Here is an 18919-nt window from a genome sequence, read left to right on the forward strand (position 1 = left end):
TTCCTATAGGCCCTCTCCTCTCACCACTGCCAGCTCCCCACATTTTTCTCCCCGGCCTCCTAGAGCCGGGCTCCTCCTCCCACCAGCCAGAGGCCTCCCGACCTACCCCTCCCGGATCCCCAGCTCTTCTCCGACCTACAAGCTCTGCCCGGCGAGGCTTGGCGCTGCCAGAAGGGGGCGCCCGCCCTCAGATCAGGCTGCACCCGGAGGGCCTCAGGACCTCAAACATTCCCTACTAGGGGCCGTCTGACGCATTTGTCTGTGGCATGGATCTATGGAAACTAATTCATTCATTTGAATGAAAGAAAATCAGCGCTGAAAGGAATTGTTAGGATGATGGAGTACTCCCCCAGCCCGTAGATTTTGCCGATGGGGAAACTGAGGCCCGGGGATTGGAGCGACTTACCAGAACTGAGAAGACAGCTTACTTTATACTGTACCACCTTGATACTGTTCCCCCTTTCCCATTCCCCGGCCCCCATGAGCCTCCGAATGGAATTACTTTTCTCTGTGTGGTTTCTACTGCCTTCTTTCTGGAATTTTCTAGCTGTCAGACTGCGCGCATGCTCACTTGAGTGATATCGCGCACACACTTGGGCAAGCAAAGCAACAAACCAAGCTGCCTCCGATTGCTGCATTTGTCCTGAGTGGAGGAGGGTCAGCAGCTCTCTCAACACTCCCTCTGCAGGCCATCTGCTCCTGGCTCAGACCCAGGGTCGCAGGCTGGGCCAGGTGCCTGTGTGCCCCCTCCCCCCACCCCCCAGGGCGGCCCTGACAGGCTTGGACATGACCCTAGGCTTAGACATGTCTCAGGTCTTGGAGAGAGCTGAGGACAGGGTGCCTCTAACATCTGTTGGTCTGAGACTATACTCAGCGGGGGTCTCCCAAAAATCCCTTTAAAATGAATCTAAATCTCAATGGCAGGGTTGAGGCCAAGATGTCCCAGAGGGCAGCCATTGGCCCAGTACTGGGTGCTTAGTCTGAGGAGAGAGCAGCTCTGTGCTGACCCTGATCTGGTCCTTTCCAGGTTGTGTCATCTTGGGGAGGTAACCTAACCTCTCGGAACCCTTGGTCTCCCTATCTGAAAAATAGGGATGAAAGAGTCCTCCTCACGTGATCACAAAGATTAAAGAAGGGGACACATATAGAGCAGGGCTTCTCAAACTTTAATACGCACTGAAATCATGAGGATTGCTTTACAATGTAGATTCTAATTCAGCAGGTCAAGGGGAGGGCCTGAGAGTCTGCATTCCTAACTAGTCAGGTGATGCCAGGTGATGTGTGAACCACTTTGAGTAGTGAGGATACAGAACTCTCAACACATAGTCAGTATTCAGTAAAAGAAAGGCACACTACCATGGTTACTGTTAGCATCATGATGGCATTAATGCTAGGAGTGTGAGAGCCTTCCCAAGGCCACCACCTGCCTGTCCAGGTGGCTCTTGTCCTGATTACTCATCATCTCCCCTGTTCCTCCTTCTTTCTCCTGGCCGTTCTGTCAGGATCGGGGGCTCCTACAGGGCACACAGGAGGGTGCCCAGGCCACGGGAACACTGGTTCAAAGTCCTCCATTTGTCCTGTACAGGACCCAAGGTAAGGGATTCCAGGAGAGAGGTCCTTAGGACCTCAGATGTTCCCTACTGGGGACCGTCTGTGGCACTGGATCTATGGGAAATCGTAGATCAGATAGAGTCTCCTGAAAACAGACCTAGAATGGGGGAAGTGAAAGGAGACCACAGCCAAGTCGCTTCCTCCCTGGGGCCTTATTTTCCTTCCTTCTGGGAACCAAACAGCCGAGCACGTGTTCTATAGGGCTGCCTGCTAGAACGGTGGCCAAGACTCCAGTAGGCCACTGCCCACCCCTCTACATAACGCCTCACCAGTCTCAGCATCGGGCAGTTCACAGTGGCCGTCAGGGAGTCCCACCAGCTCTGACCTCCACTAGCATCTCTGCTGCCTGGACTGCCGCGGCCACACAGGAGTGCTCTGAGGCCAAATTTTGAAGATCAAGGAGACCTGGAGTGTTTTTTGCCTGCCATGCTGAGCACTAAGATTCTGAAGAAGATCCACTCAGAGCAGGAGTTACCCTTGAACCTCTTTCCATTTTCTCCTCGTGTCCTCGGCACTCGTCCACCTCTCTCCATCTCTGCTGCCACCTTGCTCATCAGAGCCACCCTCCTCCCCTCGACAGATCCCTGCAGCAGCTCCTAACTGCTCATCCTGCCTCCTGGCCGCATTCCAGGATCCAGATAGCAAAGTGACCTTTCAAAATGCAAAGCACATCATGTCACTCCCTGGAAGATTGGGCTCAAAGCCTGCCCTGACTCTCCCCTCATCTCGCACCCTTCTCCCTTGCTCTCTCCACTCTGGCCTTATGGGATTTTGTCAGTCTCTGGGTACCCTGCTCCCTCACCTGTTCTCACTCCCTCCCTGCACCACCCCTCACCTGGTGAACCCTGGCTCATCCTTCAGGTTAGAGGTAATAGCCCAGGCCAGCCCAATTCCTCTGTTATAGTTCCTCATAGAATCATGTTCATTTTCCCATAGAGAACTTATCTCTGTGTAGAATCACACACTTTTCAGTGTGAATTTCCCATTTAATGTCTGTCTCTCCAGCTGACTGTGAGGCCCTTGAGGGCAGGAACCAGGTTTGTGTTTATGAGGGTTTCCCTAGAGTCTTTGGCACAGACCAAAGGGGTGTTTAACAAACACCTGTTGACTGAATGAAGAAGGGGCTCCTGAGAACAAACAGACATGGATACAGGAAAATCCCAAACTGAAAGCAAACCCTCCAGGGTGAAGAGCAGCCTTGGAGCTGTGGCTCCATCCCGCCACCCAGGAAGGACTGTCTGGGCCCTGGGCGGCAGCTGGCTGCCAGTGACGGTGGGGTCCCAGGAACCTGGGAGTCAGCCAAGACCTGCCCCTGAGGACCAGCACATTGGCTGGGAAAGGCTGACAGGTTCTGCTCCTGCACGCCTGGCCTTTTTAACAAGAGGACAGGTGGTATCTGCTCCCTTTCCTCCTCTGTTTTATTCCACTCAGGTCCCTTGAACACTCCCACCAAGGGTCAGGATACATCCCAGAAGACGCTCGGGTGAGGCTAGGAGCCCCAGACAGCTCAGGGCCAAGCTGCCCGAGCTCCGCTGCAGAATAAAAGGGGAGAGAGGAAGGGTCCACCGACTGGACTCTGAAGCCAGAGACTAGGACAGAATAAATCCTGGATCTGCCACTTATGGGCTCGGGGTTGCTGAGCAAGTCACTTCATCTCGTGAAGCCTCAGGTTTTTTCTGTCTTACGATGAGGATAATAACAGCTCTTGAAGAAGATTGTTTGGAGGAGTAAAACAATGAACACAGAGTACCTCGGAAAGCGCTTTGCACATAGCGGGAGCATTGTAAATATTTTCAGTTGAATAGTAAATGCACGAAAGGTATTTTAAAATAAAATTTGGAAATCTCTTTTCTGGAGATGCTCTCAATCCTGCATGAATATTAGGTTTGGATCCATGCAAAATGAGTTATGCCAATTAATCAATTTACTCATTCCATCATACACACTTGGAAGGAAGACTTTTTTAAAATTAAAATGCACATATGTAAAACAACCTGGCAGGGCCTTGGGAGGATCAAATGTGATAATGTATGAGAAAGTGCTTTGTAAACTGTGAAGCCCTGTACAAATGCTAGTTGTGCTCATTACTAACATGTTTACAGCTCAGTTGGCCCTGAAATGTTGGCTTAACCTGAAAGAGAAAAGTGGGCAACTTTCCAGGACTCCAGGGCTAGGCCAAGAAGTCCCCAGAGGAAGAGGCCCGGGCTGGGCCGTGCACCAGCCCCGTGCCCCTCCCCCACCCCGTTCTGTCACAACTCAAGTTGAGTCCAGTCAACTAAACTATGGTGGGCTCAGGACAGGTGTGCTGGGGACGGCTCCGTGGGCTTTTAATGCCCACAAGGGCATCTGCTGCTCTTGGGCACACAGGCCAGGGGCTTCAAGCACAGTGACCCCTGAGAGCCACAGGTCTTGGGGAAGAGTAAGCAGGCCAGGTGGGGACTGAGGGCAACAGGTGCACGACCAGCCTGGGGGTGGAGGCGCAGGGGGAAGGGGACAGCCTCCATCCCAGTCCAGCAACCGTTGGCATTCTGCAAACCCACTGTTGTCAGGTCTAGCTTTTTTTTTTCATGAGAAGCCAAAACTCCAGATTTTTATGTGAAATGTCTTGATTTTTAAGTATTAGCAACTAATTTTTTTTTTAATGTTTAAAACACCACATGAGCCAAATAAAACCTAAGTGTAGACTGCATCCAATCAGCAGCCTCCAGGGCACGGCCTGGGCAAGGAGACCTTCAGCCACCATGCCCAGCCCACGCCTTCAGGGACCTGCTAGGCCCCACGTCTCCAACCCTCAGGCGAGCCCACAAGAAGCTGCCCCTTGAGCCCGGGACTCACCCTCTTCTGTGGGGGCTCCTCGGCCATCCTTGGGGGTGCAGCAGCCATTCTCCACGGCTCTGGAGGCTTCAGGTGGGGTCTCGGCTGCACCCTCTCCCTCTGCTGGGGCCCCGCCCTTCTGACCCCCAGCAGGGCTCCCCTCCTCGGGCTGGGGCTCACTCCGCTTCTCCAAGTCCCCATTGGGTAACAGCTCTGAGGGGCCCGAGTCCTGGGCCATGGATGGGGACTTGGAGGTCACCGCAGGGTCCTTCGGTGTGTCACTGCTTTCCACCTGGAAAGATGAAGAAAGAAACATGGGAGAGGGTCCACTGGCGGCCCCGGCCTCTTTTGGGTCACTGACCCCTCTGAAATGCTGGTGAAAGTTATAAACTATGTCTGGAAATCGTGTTCACATAAACATTCATGCAGTTTTGCGTGATGTTCATACACTCTGGATTTCACTCTCAGTTTTTGAGGGCCTCATGGGCCTGACCCCCTGAAGTCAAGGGGTCTATGGACTCCAGGTTAGGAAATGGGAGAAGAATCCAGTCAGCTTTGCTAGTCTGGTTCCACTGCCCAGCACACGCACTAAGGTGACATTGGGCTTCCCAGCCTTCTGCAGCCCCCATTAAAAACAAATGCTCCTCGTGCTATCCTCACTTCTAATCAGGACCCCACCTCAGAAGATTCTAGTAATCCCTGGGGTGATCTGACTTCCGCGTCAGAGCCCTCTTAGCTTTCCTCTTGGTCTCAAGGTCCAGACACAAATAGTGACAAGCCACGGGAGGGTCAAGGTCAAAGGAGGCCCCCTTTGCCTCAGCTCTGGCCCCTACGGGTTCTCCCAGGCACTCAGACCCCAGGAAGGCCAAGGTCCCAGCAAACAATTTGCAGTCTGTGCAGTATGCCTTTCCTCACACATGGTCCCAGGTTTCCCCTCCAAAAGGAAACACATTGCTTTGTCCCCTAAGAGCCAAATTTGCTCCAAGAATCACATCAAGAGCAATCATAACAGTTCCTCACAAGTATCACTGCGTGGTGGGCAAAGTTCCTTCTCACCCATTACCCCGTTAGGGCTGCTCAGCCTCCCTGGGAGGCTCTCAGAAAATATCATGATTTGCTCTAGGGCGCACACTTTGTGAGGACAGAGCAAATGCCAGGGACCCTGGAGACCAGTTTGTCCTTGGCTATCTGGGAGCAAGCAGGCCAGGACATCTCAAAAAGAAAGGAAGTGTCTACGCAGGGCAGAGGAGGCAAGCGTTCCCTGTGCTCGGCACTCTGCCACACCCTGCCCCCTGGCTCCATCTACAGAATCCTGCCCCAAGAAGGGCAGCATCAGCTCAGCAAACACGCTGCTGGCCTGCGACCTCAGCCAAGGCGCGACCCAAGAGGGCACCTCCCCACCTGCAGGGAGCGATGAATAGGCTCGACTGATGGAGGTGTTTTCCTTCTTCTTACATATTTTTTTTTTCCTACTTACAAAAGTCGGACACATATATTACAAAAATTCAAACCACACAAACATGAGTGTGTCAAAAGGTTTAAGCTTCTATCTCAACTCTCTACCTTTGAAATCGACTCCCGCTGGTAAACCATTAAAAACAGTGTGGCAAGTATCTTTTCTAGACTTTTTTTCTATGCCCGTGTTAAGCTCCATGTTTATACGTATGCATTCACAAGCACATCCAGACTCGGAATCTTTTTTTCTAAAAGCATATCGTCTGCTCATACCTTTCTGCCACTTGCTTCTTCACCTAACAAGCAGAGCGGCCATCTCTCCATCCCTACGCATATGAATCTGTCTGATTCTGTCACAGCTGCTCGACACTCTATTGAGCGGATGCTCCAGAATTATTCACACAGTTCCCTAATGGTGGCCCTTTGGACTGATTTGCTTTTTGCTGCAGTGAACCCTTGCACTTGGAGCTCTGTGCACCTGTGGATTTTCCGTAGGCTGGAGTCCCAGGGGTGGACTGACTGGAGTAGAGGGCCTGCCCATCTGAGCAGAAGTAGAAACGGCCAAATTTCCTCCAAAGAGTTGTACCCCTCGAGTGCCCCCCGACCACCTGAGAGCACGCTAGTTTCCTCAGGCCTTCCCCGCACAGCCCAGCAATCTCCAAGACTGCTTCTGCCCCAAGGATCTCTGACATTAACTCTGAGTCTGTTGCTGTCTGGTGAGCCCCCCGCCCTCCGCCCGCCCAGAGGTTGCAAATAGAGACAAGGGCCTTGGGGGGAAAAAAATATCCAAAAATAAAAACCAGAACACAACCAGACTCTTCCCTGGATGAGGCTGCGGGTACACGGAGCAGCATGAGGACGAGCAGAGGGAACTCCAGGACCCTTGCCAAGCTGTTCGCCTGGCTGCATGGGGGTGGCCTGGGGCGGGCCTTCTTCCCGGAAGAGAACCTCTCATGGAAAGCTGCAAATGTGTGTAGTCCCTGCAGCTGGGGGTGGGGGAAGGCCGCAGCAAGAAGAGGAGGCCTCCAGTGGAAGCGAGAATTCCTCTACTAGGCTCGGGCACTGAGGGCCCAAGCCAGCAGAGCCAGGAGGTCCAACGGGAATGCAAGTGGGGCAAGACGGCCCTGTCTCCCTCCTCAGCTGCCACCCCCATGGGCCGGGACCCACCCACCCACCCACTCTGCCCAGGACTCAGATGGTCTTTCCCACCTCCCTGTTCAAACCAGCAGGGCTTCGGCCTAGAATATCCCTACCTGGTGTAAAGCCTCTTACCCCTCAAGGCCTGGAAAGTGGGGCACACCTGGGCTCCCACAGACACCCGTAGGTCTGGCTGCCCCAGGCATGGACAGAGCCCCACACACGGCACTCACAGGGAGGCGGATGTGGTATCCCCCCGGCCAACTCAGGCTAAGAAGTTTAGGTCAGAGCCAATCTCTTACCATGACCGTGTCCTCCTTTCCTCTAGCCACTTGGTGCCCCACAGATACCTCAAGTTGGAGCAAGCTCCTGCCCCCACAAAGCTGCTCGAGACAACTCCGCTGTAATTCACTTCCTGCCTGGGGACCACATGGCCTCCTCTCACCCTGGGACTCACTTCCTGTTGACTGTCAGCTCCATAGCATAGACAACCAGGAGTACCTGCTCTGAGACCCAGCAAACCTCAGGGTCCCAAGCCACACTAATCAAGCTCCCCTCCCAGGCCAAGCCTGGAGGACCACTGTCTGAAGCAGTGACACACCATCCTCTCAGAGGTGGGCAGATAAGCGGGAAGGGGGGGTAGTACTCTGCACAGCTCCAGCCCCAAGATTAGGTCGGCGGGCCCAAATCCCCCTGAGCCTGCCAGTCCTCGCTCCCTCCAGAGTTGCTGACTGCTGTCGTAGAGCCTTTGATACAGCTTACCATCAAGAACCCACCTTGAGCCCTCTTCCTGGGGCCCAGGGTAAGTGGGCTGGTCAGATCCACCTGTAAGAAACCGCTGAGAGGGAAGAAGGAGGTCCACAGGCAAATGGACTGAAGCGATTCTCCAAATCTCTGGGGAGGAGCTGGGTGCTCCCTAAAGGGGCATCTCAGGTGAGAACAGCATAATCCATGCCTGGAAGCTACTGGGAGACACTGCCCCAGCCAGGCCTGCACCTTCTGTCCTACCTCTACGTCGTCCTCAAAGCTCCCTCCTCTCTTCTCCACTGTCACCATTAGCCTGTGCCTCTTGGAGGCAAGGGCTTTATCTGGTTAGATTCAGCATAGAGTAGGACACCTGGCAGGTGCTCAGTATTTCTAATTGCTTCCTTCCTCTAAAAGATTAGGTTAAGAGAACATCCTGCTCACACACTTAGAGAGTTTCAACTTTGTTGCATGTCAGCTGTAACTGTTAAAAATTCTGTTTTTGTTTGCTTTTATTTTTACAGTTGCCTTGAAAGGAGATACAGCACACCCTGAGACACGGGTTTTGCAGCAGAAGGAGAAGAAGGAGTAGCAGCAGAAGCCCCTGGCCCTTTTAAGAAGGCACCACCAACTGCTGTAGGTGACAATTTCAACTTCCTCTGCTTCTCATCTGGGGGGGAGGGAGGAGAGTGGGCAGGAGGTGGGAGAGTGGAAATGGCAGCAGTGAGCACCCTCACTTCTCTGCCCTTGGGTGGGGGCAACGGATCAGAGCGAAGCTTGATCCTATCACCCACTGCGCCTAACCACGCCTACTAAGCCACGCTCTGGATCTTCAAACCCTGCTCGCCACCCCCTGGGGGGCCCTCAGCATGTGCTGGCCTTTGCTTTCCTTCCAGGAAAGACCCTTCCTCCCTGGGGCAGCTGCCTCCTCCTTCTCTGTTGCTCTGTTGCCGACTCCAGCTAGGGAGGTTTTGCCCCCAGAGGGCATTTAGCGATGTGTCTGAGACATTTTGAGTTGTCACCTTGGGGTGGGGTGGACTGCTGGCTTCTTGTGGGTAGGGGCCAGGGATGCTGCTAAGCAACCTGCAAAATACAAGATGGTGCCCATGACAAAGAATTCTTTTATTCAGCCCATAATGTCAATGTCAACATATGCTGTAGTTGAAAAACCCTGGGCTGAGGGTAGAACTACTGACAGGAACTGCTTTTTTTCTAAGAACCATTAAAAAAAAAACAATTTTTTTTTAATATCGAGGTAAAATACACATAATGTAAAATTTACCATTTTAACCGTTTTCAAGCGTACAATTCAGTGACATTAAGTACATCCACACTATTGTACAACCGTCACCATTATCCATCGTCAGAAATTCTCATTGTCCCAGACGGAACTCTGTACCCATTGACAGTTTCCCACCCCCTCTGCCCCTAGTCCCTAGTAACCATTACTCCACTGTCTTCTAAGGAACGTCGCAAAGTCCACCTGCCCGTCTCTCTGTCTATCTGTCTCTTACACACACATCCACACGCACACACAACACACAAACCTGGGAGGGCTCTGTGCTCGGCCCTGGTCTTTGGACCCCTTAGCCTCTGCCCGTCCTCAGCTCCCAAAGCCCCAGGGCATGGAGCTGGGCGGGGGGGGGGGGGGGGGGGGTGGGGGGTGGGGGAGGGCTGGCAGGCTGCTGGTCTCGCCTGGCCCTCAGGAGTGGGGGTAAAGTCCGTTCCCTGCTGCCACGTCCCCCAGCCCCGCTGCATACCTCGGCTGTTTACAGAGCGCATTCACACCCGATCTCATTATAGAACTCCTCACTGCTGTACCTGATTGTTTGTTTACTGTGTGTCTCCCTCCTAGACCATGAACTGTGCCTTATTTATCGTTTCATTTCTCTTCCTTCTACAGCTCCCGAGTTCTAAGCATAAGGGCCCAGCATAAATATGTCTATATGATTAATAAATTTAATTATCATGATTATCCTGATGAGTAGTGTTACCCTCACTTTCCCTAGGGCAAAGGCTCCAAGGTTTGCCGCAGGTCACACACCTTCTAAGTGGGAAAGCTTCCAGAATGACCCAGGTCCAGGACAGGCATTTGAAAGCCGGCTCCCACTGAAGGCTGAGTCTCCGGAAAAGCCCAACCTCAAGTCCCAGGGGTTCTGAGGAGGAAAGAGGCTTTGATGGGCCTGAGCAGGGTCGGGGAAGGCTGCTGGCCGTTTCCCTGGCAGTGGCCACTGCTAGGAAGAGCCAGCAGCAAAGCAAGAAGGTGGCTTCCACGATGAACCCGTCCAGGCCGAAGCCGAGCCCCCGGCCCTCTGTCCCCTCAGCCTTTGCTACAAGTCTGGAGCAGACCCCAGAAATCCCACCTCTCCCTAACACATGAGACCTCGTCTCCCAATGTGGCCAGAATTCAGCAGCTCCAAAGACGGGAGCGATTTTTGAGAGGCCCTTTGCTATAGTTATAATATTTACACACAAATAAATTAAAACCTGGCGAGTAAGAGGTGAGAGAAACAACACAAGGGAGATGGAGTCCAGGTGCCAGTGAGCACAGGAGCCCGTTCACCGGGGGCCATGAGGCTCACCCCGGCCAAGGCATGGAGGGGAAGCCGCAGGGCCCCTGGAGCTCTCTGGAGGTAGGAGCCAGGGCTGGCTCTGGGCACCTGGCTCGCCCTCCACTCCAGTGCCAGGCGCTGTGGCTGGAAGGCTCTTCTCCCCCTGACCTCTGGGGAGGGACAGCAGATGCAGGGACAGCCCCTTCTTCACCCCTCCTCAGCCTCACCTCACCCTCCCTGGCCTCCCCCATGTTACTGCCATTGTGTCTTTAAGGCCCTTGGCAGTGCTCGACTCCGCGCCAGCCGGGAACCTTGGCACCGGCCCAGCATCAGCCTCTTGATGAGACACACAATCACACACACAGACACACAAGGTTGTGCACCACCACCCAGAGACACCAGCCTGCCACAGGACCAAGATGCCACAGAGTGCTGTCAACAAACACACACACAGTCCCCCTGCACTCACACCCACAGCTCGTTCCAGCTCCTCAGCTCCTGCAGGGCCATCACCCACCCCACCCCCCTGCCCCATGCCTGGATTTTCCCAGGTTGACTCTGGTTTCAGGAAACAGTCACATAGTCCACTTAAGCTGGGCGGCCTGGCCCCTGCCGTGTTGGCACTGGGCCCTGGCCGCCCCCTCTCCTCCGCTCCAGGCCTTCCTGCCGCCCCTTCCCCTGGCAGCCCTCTTATCTGATTGGCTGGAAGTGGCCTTGAGGCAGGGAGAGCCAGAGAGGTCCACCTCAAACTCACTTCCAAGGCGGGGGTGGGGGGGGGGTCCCAAATGCCTTCCTACTCTGCCTTCCTGGGGTGAATGGAGCCAGGCTCCAAGACTTTGGAACTGGGGGCCTAACCCCTCCAATTCCCTTCTCCCTAGTAGAGGGGCTAAAAGAGCCACCAGTGGGGTCAAGGGACAGCAGGACCAGAGGCCAAAGAGGGCCAGCTCTGGAAAGTCTGGCCCAGTCTGGTCACCCACCTCTAGGTCCTCTTTCCCTCACCACTTAGGCTGGGAGGTGTCTTCCCATATCACTCCCCAGAGATCTCTCCACTGTGCGTGCGTGCGTGCATGTGCGTGTGTGTGTGTGTGTGTGTGTGTGTGTGGTGTCTATGTGACTCAGGGTGAGAACTTCAGGGCTCAGCAAAGTCTTAGAGGTCACTCAGTCCATGCTCCTGCGGGCCATGGCAAAGAGATGCAAGCATGAACATGCCCGGTGAATGCCGGCCCACTCAGGGTTCCGCTTCCAGCAGGGACACCTGTCCGCCTGGAAGAGGTCCGGGCTGTGCTCCCTGAAGTCATCCTTAAAGGATTTCAGGGGGAGCTGAAGGCTCCCTCGAAAAAGCCGTTCCTTATAGAAGATTCCAAGCATTTAAGTAAATCTGTTTTGAAGTTATTGCTATTTTCAATCTCTACCACCCAAGCCCAGGGTGACAGGATTGGCAGGAAGGGTACCCACCACGGACCATCGCGCGTTCTTCTCTGTGCTTCCCTTACCTTTCCGAAGTTTCTAATGGGCTTCTCCCCGCCCCCACCCCTCCCGCACCGGGGAGTGCTCATCCCGCCCCGCCCTTCCACATGATTTCATAGCTTTAATCACATCCCCTCTCACCCTTTGTCTCTCCAGACTGGAGAGTCATAATCTCTCCAGCCTGTCCTCACTTGGCAGCCTCGCCTTCCCCTTGATCAATTTAACTGCTCTTCTCTGGAGCTTCTCCAGCTCAGCTATATCTTTCTTGAGGTGGCAGGACCAAAACACACGAACTTCTCTAGGAGAGGATGATGAGAGAAAACCAGGGTCGACGGCCCCGCCCAGATGCATGAGCCGGGGAGCACCTGAGGGAGCGGGAGGGGCGCAGGTGCGGAAGGGGCGCAGGTGTAGCTGGGCCACTAGAGGAGCCGCAGAGGCTGGGACCTGAGGAAATGAATGACTTTTGCCAAAGGTAGCCCCAAAATGTGTGACCCTGGGGGAGCAACCAGGGAAGGATGAAAATAACCAGGGATTCTTGGAAAAACCAAAGAGATTCAGGGATTTTGCTTAGATGCTCCCCCAATAAGCCGTGCAATCTAGAGTGGCCTCTGAAGGGACCCCCGACAAATTTGCTAACTTCCAGAAGTCTCGGTCCCTGAAAATAATACTGACGCCATGTCTGAGGTCTGGAGACATCTGCCTTCGCCCCTTCCTCTCCCTCCTCCACGGCGGCCAGCGGCGCAGGTCCTGCCAATTCTGTCCCACCGCTGCCTCCCCGCAGCAGGCTCTGGGGGTGTTTTCTGGCCTCACCCCACCCACCCTCCTATACCCCCGCATTCTTTTGTGCTCAATCCGTGGCGCGCACAGATGCCAAAGCCAGCTTCCCAAAACATGACACCCATTACTTCACACCCCCCGCCCCCTCAAAAACCTTCCAAATAAACACAACAGATTTGGGAGAGGATAAAGTGTAAACCACTCAGGCGGTCTGCAAACTCCCTCTCCAGCCAAGCCGGAAAGTGTTCTGAAACGGAACACTCCTCCACGCAGCCTTCGGGCCTCCCCACAATGCTTTGCGCCGGGGTGCCCATTCCCCTCTCCACGCCTTGGCTCAGGAAGGCCCTCAGGTAGAAAGGTCTCCCACTTTGCCCTTGACTTCTAAACGCTACCTCCCTTCTAAGGCCCCAGTCCAGCCCCGCCCCCACACGTGTTTGATCGTGAAGCCTGGCGCACGGGCCAGGCCCTTGGGTCCTGGATGCCATCAGTGGGCGTTAGTCTGACGCATCGGGTCGGAGAATGAGCAGATGGGTCTGCAGGGCGCTGTTACAAGACAAGTCTCGAGAACCGTGTGAGAAACATGACAGCCCGTTTTCCTCACACCGTCAAAGACACGAGAAGCGGGGGAGAGGGCAGCGGTGGGCTGATGGAGCCCCGAGAGGGGCTGGCTGGGGCCTGGGGCCCAGGAAGGAAGATACTCTTTAAGGAAGTTTTGTGGATAAAAGCAGAGGGCACCAAGTCTCTGAGTCAGGGTTCCGGGGGTGCGTGAAGAAGCTGTTCTGACACAAAGAGGGGATTTGAGCTCTGTCTTAACTTGGAGACAAATCAAAAGGTCATATTAGGTTGGAAAATGAGCCAGTATGGCAGACTCCCAATGGCTGAGTTAAACTGTACCCAGCTGGCTTAAGCTTCGGCAGAACGGTTCCCTGACTTCTCACAGTTTATAACCCCCGTCTCCTGCTCTGAAGCGGGGCAGTTTCGCCCTCTTACATTCACTCGGGAGTTTTTTTGGAGGTTCTGCCTCAAATGTGGAGTAACACTGGTTTTGGGCGGGCCTGGCTGAGCTCAGCGCCTGCTCCCAGCCCCTTCCCTCCCCCCCTCCTTTTCTGGGTTATTCTTAGCAAGAGGTGACCTCAGAGTGCTCCCACTGAGCGAAAATAACCCTGGAGGAAGTTGGTGGGTATAAATCTTCAATGAATAAATACATACGGCTAGTAAACAGGGCACAGAGCCCCTCACTACCTGGTGGGCAAGAGCAGAAACTGTCCTACCTAGTACCCCAGCTGTAACCAGCACGAAGGACAAAGGCAGTCCCAGGTCTTGTCTGGGCTTGTGACCAGGCAGGAACCTGCTTTGGACACCCTCACTTCTGTAACGTCCTTGAGGGCCGGTGAACAGGAAGATGTCTCTTCCGCCCACCCCGATGCTCACACCCACAGGCAGGCTCACAGCAGAGGCCAGCCCCACATGCCGCTGCCCCCTCCTCCCTGTCATAGGCACTGGCCAGCCCGCAGGCCCTGAGTCCAGGTGCCAGCTCCCTTCAGAAGCCCCGCCCAGCTGTGCAGCCGGCTTCCTGTTTCCTGTTGTCAGCTCTGGCTTTGAGCATCTTGGCTCTGAGACCAGTGTCGCAGACCAAGCCACTGCCCGGTTTTAACGGGCCCACCTCTCCCTCCTCAGACCACCACAGCCTTCCCCACTTCCCCACGGGCTCCCTGGTATTTGGGTCGATTGCCCTCCTCAGTTTTATTTTCTCAGTACGCCTTTCGGGCCAGGTCCACACACTTTTTCAAACAGCCCTGCATTCATATACTAACTTAATTAAGAGTTTGGATATCCGGTCCTCCAGATCGCGTGGTGAGAAGGAACGAGCACTGTGGGCTTTGGAGTTGGGAGGTGTGGAGTCCATCGCCTCTGAACCTCAGTCTCTTCATCTGAATGTGAGGATGGTAATGACAGTGGCCCCCGCCTATGCCACACAGGTTTGTTGTCAGCGGCACATGAAGGCGTCGTTGTTGAAGGCCTTTGTAGGCAACAGAGCGCTGCACAACTCCGAGGCTGTATTTATGGTCTCCGTCTTCAGTGAGGTGGTAGACAGTACACTGTGGCTCAGCTCAGCGACCATCAACGCTGGTGGCACTAAACAAATCTAGTGGAAAACACAGGCCCTCGCCACCTGCTTTTCCAAATGTCTGGGGTGAAAGGCCAGGCTTTTGCTTTTGTTTTTGTTAATTCCCGATCAAGAAATGACAGTTTTGTAAGATACAAAATCGTGCCCTTGGATGTGGCGACAGTATCAAATTGATATAAAAGTCTGTAAATACTTATTCTCAAGGTCTATACAGACAGGTAACCAACAGTTCAAAGACAGGTACGTCTAAGTCAGGTCTGCAGACCACTGCTGTCCAAGCACATGGTGGGGTAGGGGGGACCGGGGGCCAGTTAGAGCGTGTCTTTTATTTCTTACTGTTCATTTTGATTAATTTTACAAACAGTCTGAAAGGGAGAGCCAGTGTGGGTCATGATGGCTGAACTGGGCTTCATTTGCAAGACAGGCTTGGATGGGCTGTGGCGCTGGGGGAGGCAGAGAGGAGGGCTGTGAAACACACTGGGTGTGTTCAGGGAGCAGCAAGAAGGTGGGGGTGTCTGTGTTTCTATGGCAAAAGAGGTGGATACTGAGCACCGGTGCAGGGGCAGGAGAGATCCCAGGGTGAGGAGCCAGATAAAGTATTCCAGATCTTGTCCCATAAGAAATAGAGTCCCTGGAGATTCTCGAACAGAGATGTGCCACGAACCGTATTTGGTGTAATTACGTGTGGCCTCCTTTCTCTAGCTCGCTACATTGAAAGATGAGTCTTATTGATCTGTGCGACCTCCCCACCCTCGTAGGTGCCCAGTAGGTGTAAAATGTTTGTCCTGGAGGGGAGGAAGGGCTGGGGAGTGAGAAACCATTCTGGGGGCGGGTGGGGTCTGGTCTGGGTGAGGATGCAGCTGGGAGGCAGGTGCAGGAGCAGGAATGACTGGAAGGCACCCAGGGACAGATAGGGTTTAGGGACAAAAGGAGGAGAGAGAGATTTTCTAGCCTCGGGACCGGGGTGGTGATGACATTAGTGGGTGCATCTCATGCAACCTTTGCACAAATAAAGAACCCAGCCCGAGGCCAGGTTTTCCTCCCTTGTTTCCCAGCGCTCCCCACTCCGTTCCACCTGTTGGGAACTGAGCCAAGCTCCCTCCCCTTTCCAGGCTTAGTTAATGACACACTCAGCTGCTTTAAAGCTCCCTGGCCAATCGTTCCCAGGGCCACAGCTGTACCAGGTCCCCAAGAAGCCGGGGCAAGCACCTGCTCCACAAAGGAACCAGATGGCCCGTGGGCCAGGGAACCATGGGCTGACCTCTAGCTGCGGCGTGAATGTCCTCCTCTGTGCCCCCGCCCCCAGCCTGCTGCCCATGAAGGGCAGTGCTGGCTGTTTCCTCTGGTGTCAGTCTTTCTCTGTTCTCCCAGTGTGCACGGGGGTCCCTTTCACAACAGCTGCCTTGGCCCTCTACCTCGGACTCTCTCTCTCATCCTGGGGCCTCTCTTGAGGTCTCACCTACAACAGATCCAGACTGTGACCTGCACGTAGCCTAGGTGGCTGCTGAGAAGCTGATGCCAGGCTCCCACCAGAAAGGCTTTGCGGACATTGGCCCCACTGGTCCCCGCAGGGAAGCAGGTGTGTTATACAGCTGCCCTGCACATTTGGACTCTACTTTGTTGTTTGTAAAGCACTGCTGGAGGTGGACAGGGCTGGTATTACTGGTGGCCATATTTTACCAATATACAGAAGTTCAGAGAGGTTCAGTAACTTGCTCAAGATCACACAGCCGGGAAGCAGGAAATACAGTGCTGTTTCTTCTGTCAAACTGAGGTCGCCGTGGCCTTTTGAAGAGAAGTTCGGCCGGGCAAAGGCAGGACTGACCTTTGCTGAGCCCTAGCTCTTTGGGCTTGAATCCATTTAATTCTCTGGGAGGAATGCATCCTTCTCATCTCTGGTTTTCAGAAGGGGAACCCCAGGTTCAAGGTTACACAAGTGCTGGAGCCAGGATTTAAACCCAGGTCTGTTGGACTCAAAAGACAGAGCCATTTCTTCCACATGGGGCCCTGCTCCAGGCTGGGGGCATGTGACCCCCTGACCCTTTACCTCCGCGGCCGCGCCCCTCTTCGCGCCCACTTGTCCATCTCCCGCGCATTTGCACACACCGGCCCCTGGTTTCCGTGCACCCTCTTCCTCTGGGGCTTCACCCCTCCTCTCAGCGATGTGCCCTCCTCCTGGTTCCAGGGACTCACAGGAGGAGCCAAAGGGTTGCCGGCCCTTTATTTGCTATAGGCGGGGGCTTTTGTCCCCAGCATCCGGATCAGTGAAAGGTGGAGTTTGCTGGGCAGATCATGGGCACACATGCAGATGCAGAATTACCAGTGGGCTCTGACTCCGCCTGGCTCCCCCAGGCACTCCAGCCTGCACTGTGCCGCACCTTCCTGGTGGAGGGGCACCCTGAGAATCCAGGGGTACAACCTGGAGTCAGCTGAAAGCTGGACATTCCTTTGAAGTCATCTGTTTTATCTTTCAACTTCACGGAATTTTTCATTCCAGACCATAAAATATCCATATTTGCTTTAATATTAAAATGTTTAAAATTACTTACCAGTTAAAAGACTTAACTTCTGCTCCCCCTTCCCCTCCAAATCTTCAAGCAGAACTGGCAGCGGTAACCTGCAGTACCAGGCAGGTTCCCAAACCCTCGGGCTCTGAGAAGCGCCCCTCAGGTCCAGCTGGACAGCCCTCCCTGCCTCTGCCGGCTCCTTTCACTTCAGCCACATTTCCCCCTGATTCCCCCAAGGGAGAAAACCCTGCCCTGCTGAGAACATTTCCTTGAAGGGCCAGATCTGGAGCTCCTGGCTCCCCCTTACCTTCATGCTTCGAGTTTCTCATTCTCAGCTGGAATGGGCTAAAAGAAAGGAACCAGCTGTCTTTGGTGCCGGCAAATAATGGCTGCTCTACCTCGGAGTTCAAGGCATGAGGTAGGCAGGCTCCGGGCCTTGCCCTCCAGAGCACTCCTCATTTTGGGCGGCCCCAGAGCTTCCCCTAGACTCAGAGGCAATGGCACCGGGAAGCCCAGGGCTTGCGGGGCCGGCCCTGTGGCCTATGCTTCTACAGGACTTACGCAGGCCAGCTCTCCTGCTCTCTTACAAAGGGACTCATCAGCTCCCATCTCTTCTCTAATCATTTTGATCAGACTCCCAGGCCTCAGTTCCCTTCCTCCAGCTTCTCCAGGTGGGGCTGAGGCCCAGGGTGGGTGTGTGGATGGGGAGGGAGGGGCCTGTGCAGGCAGGCGAGGGAGAAGCAAGTTCTGCCCTGTCAGAGCCACGGAGGGAATCTGTCAGGATCTCTTGCTGCCCTTTCAGAGGAAGCCGGGAGTCGGGGCCTGGTTCAAGTTCCAGCTCTGCCACAACCCACAGCGTAAGTCCCCTGGTCCCCAGGGGTCTCCAGCTGGATGTAGAAAAGAGAAGTCATGAGGGCGGTTGTGGGGTTCAAATGGGGAAAGTAGGTGAGCTCTGCAGCTGGAGGCCCACGCCCCACGGCCCACGCCCCACGCCGGTCTTGGCGTTCCTAGGGCCCTGCAGGGCATGCGCGTGTGTGCTGGGGGATGCCGGGACACTCACCAGGGGGTGCTTGCGCTTCCTCCCAGGCCGCCCCACCTTCCGTGCAGTTGTGCTGGGCTCTTGCCGCTCCTCCTTGCCACGTGCCTCCTCCTGCTCCTCTCCCTCCTGCGGGCACAGACACAGCCTGTGAAGCCAGGGCTGGATCCAACAGGCCTCCTCCCCGACCCACCCCCACAACAGCCACACTCCCAGGGCTGTGCCGTGAACTTCACCCTCTTCCTGCCTGGCAAAGCTCGAGCCACCTTTAGAGCCCCCTTTAAATATGCCCTGAGAGGGGGGACTTCCGGCGGGGCAGACCCCCTCTGCCCCAGCGAAGGCGGCTCTCCCTCCCGGTGGCCACAGTTCTGAACTGCAGAATCATGACATGCACACACTGACAAAAGAATTGGTTTCTGGATATGAATTTATTTATATGGAAAAAATCTTACACGGTACAAAAAAATTAGCTATCTATTTAATGAATCACCTTTATTGAAAAGAATAACATCATGAGAAAAGAAATACTGAATTTAGTAATGCATATTGGAAGTACACACAATACCCGGAATTAGGACCATGTAGGCAATGGAAGATTTTTACAGCCGCTGTAAATATATGCCTGCCCGGGAGTGTCTGCCACACGGCGCCGGCATTACAGACGCCTGTCGCCCCACAGGAGCACCTCACG

At 54.5% G+C, this 18919-nt stretch overlaps 1 protein-coding gene across 7 annotated transcripts in view; it reads right to left on the reverse strand.

The window, feature by feature from the left end:
• The window catches only part of DNMT3A (DNA methyltransferase 3 alpha), a 112117-nt gene that overhangs the window by 43230 nt on the left and 49968 nt on the right, over window positions 1-18919 (reverse strand). For 6 of the 7 annotated variants that reach the window (XR_004952230.1, XM_036225214.1, XM_036225216.1 and 3 more), the window contains exons 3-4: window positions 18253-18357; window positions 4447-4717 (exon numbers count right to left, since the gene is read on the reverse strand). Coding sequence is in view for 6 of the 7 variants with exons in the window: in XM_036225214.1 (XP_036081107.1) it covers window positions 4447-4717; window positions 18253-18357 (376 nt within the window). In the remaining variant the exon portion in view is untranslated. Of the gene's footprint in view, window positions 1-4446; window positions 4718-7319; window positions 7778-18252; window positions 18358-18919 lie in introns of those variants that run through there. The other variant, XM_036225217.1, reaches the window with a different exon arrangement.

Source organism: Rousettus aegyptiacus, unplaced genomic scaffold (assembly GCF_014176215.1).
Source record: "Rousettus aegyptiacus isolate mRouAeg1 unplaced genomic scaffold, mRouAeg1.p scaffold_m13_p_7, whole genome shotgun sequence".
NCBI lineage: Eukaryota > Metazoa > Chordata > Mammalia > Chiroptera > Pteropodidae > Rousettus > Rousettus aegyptiacus.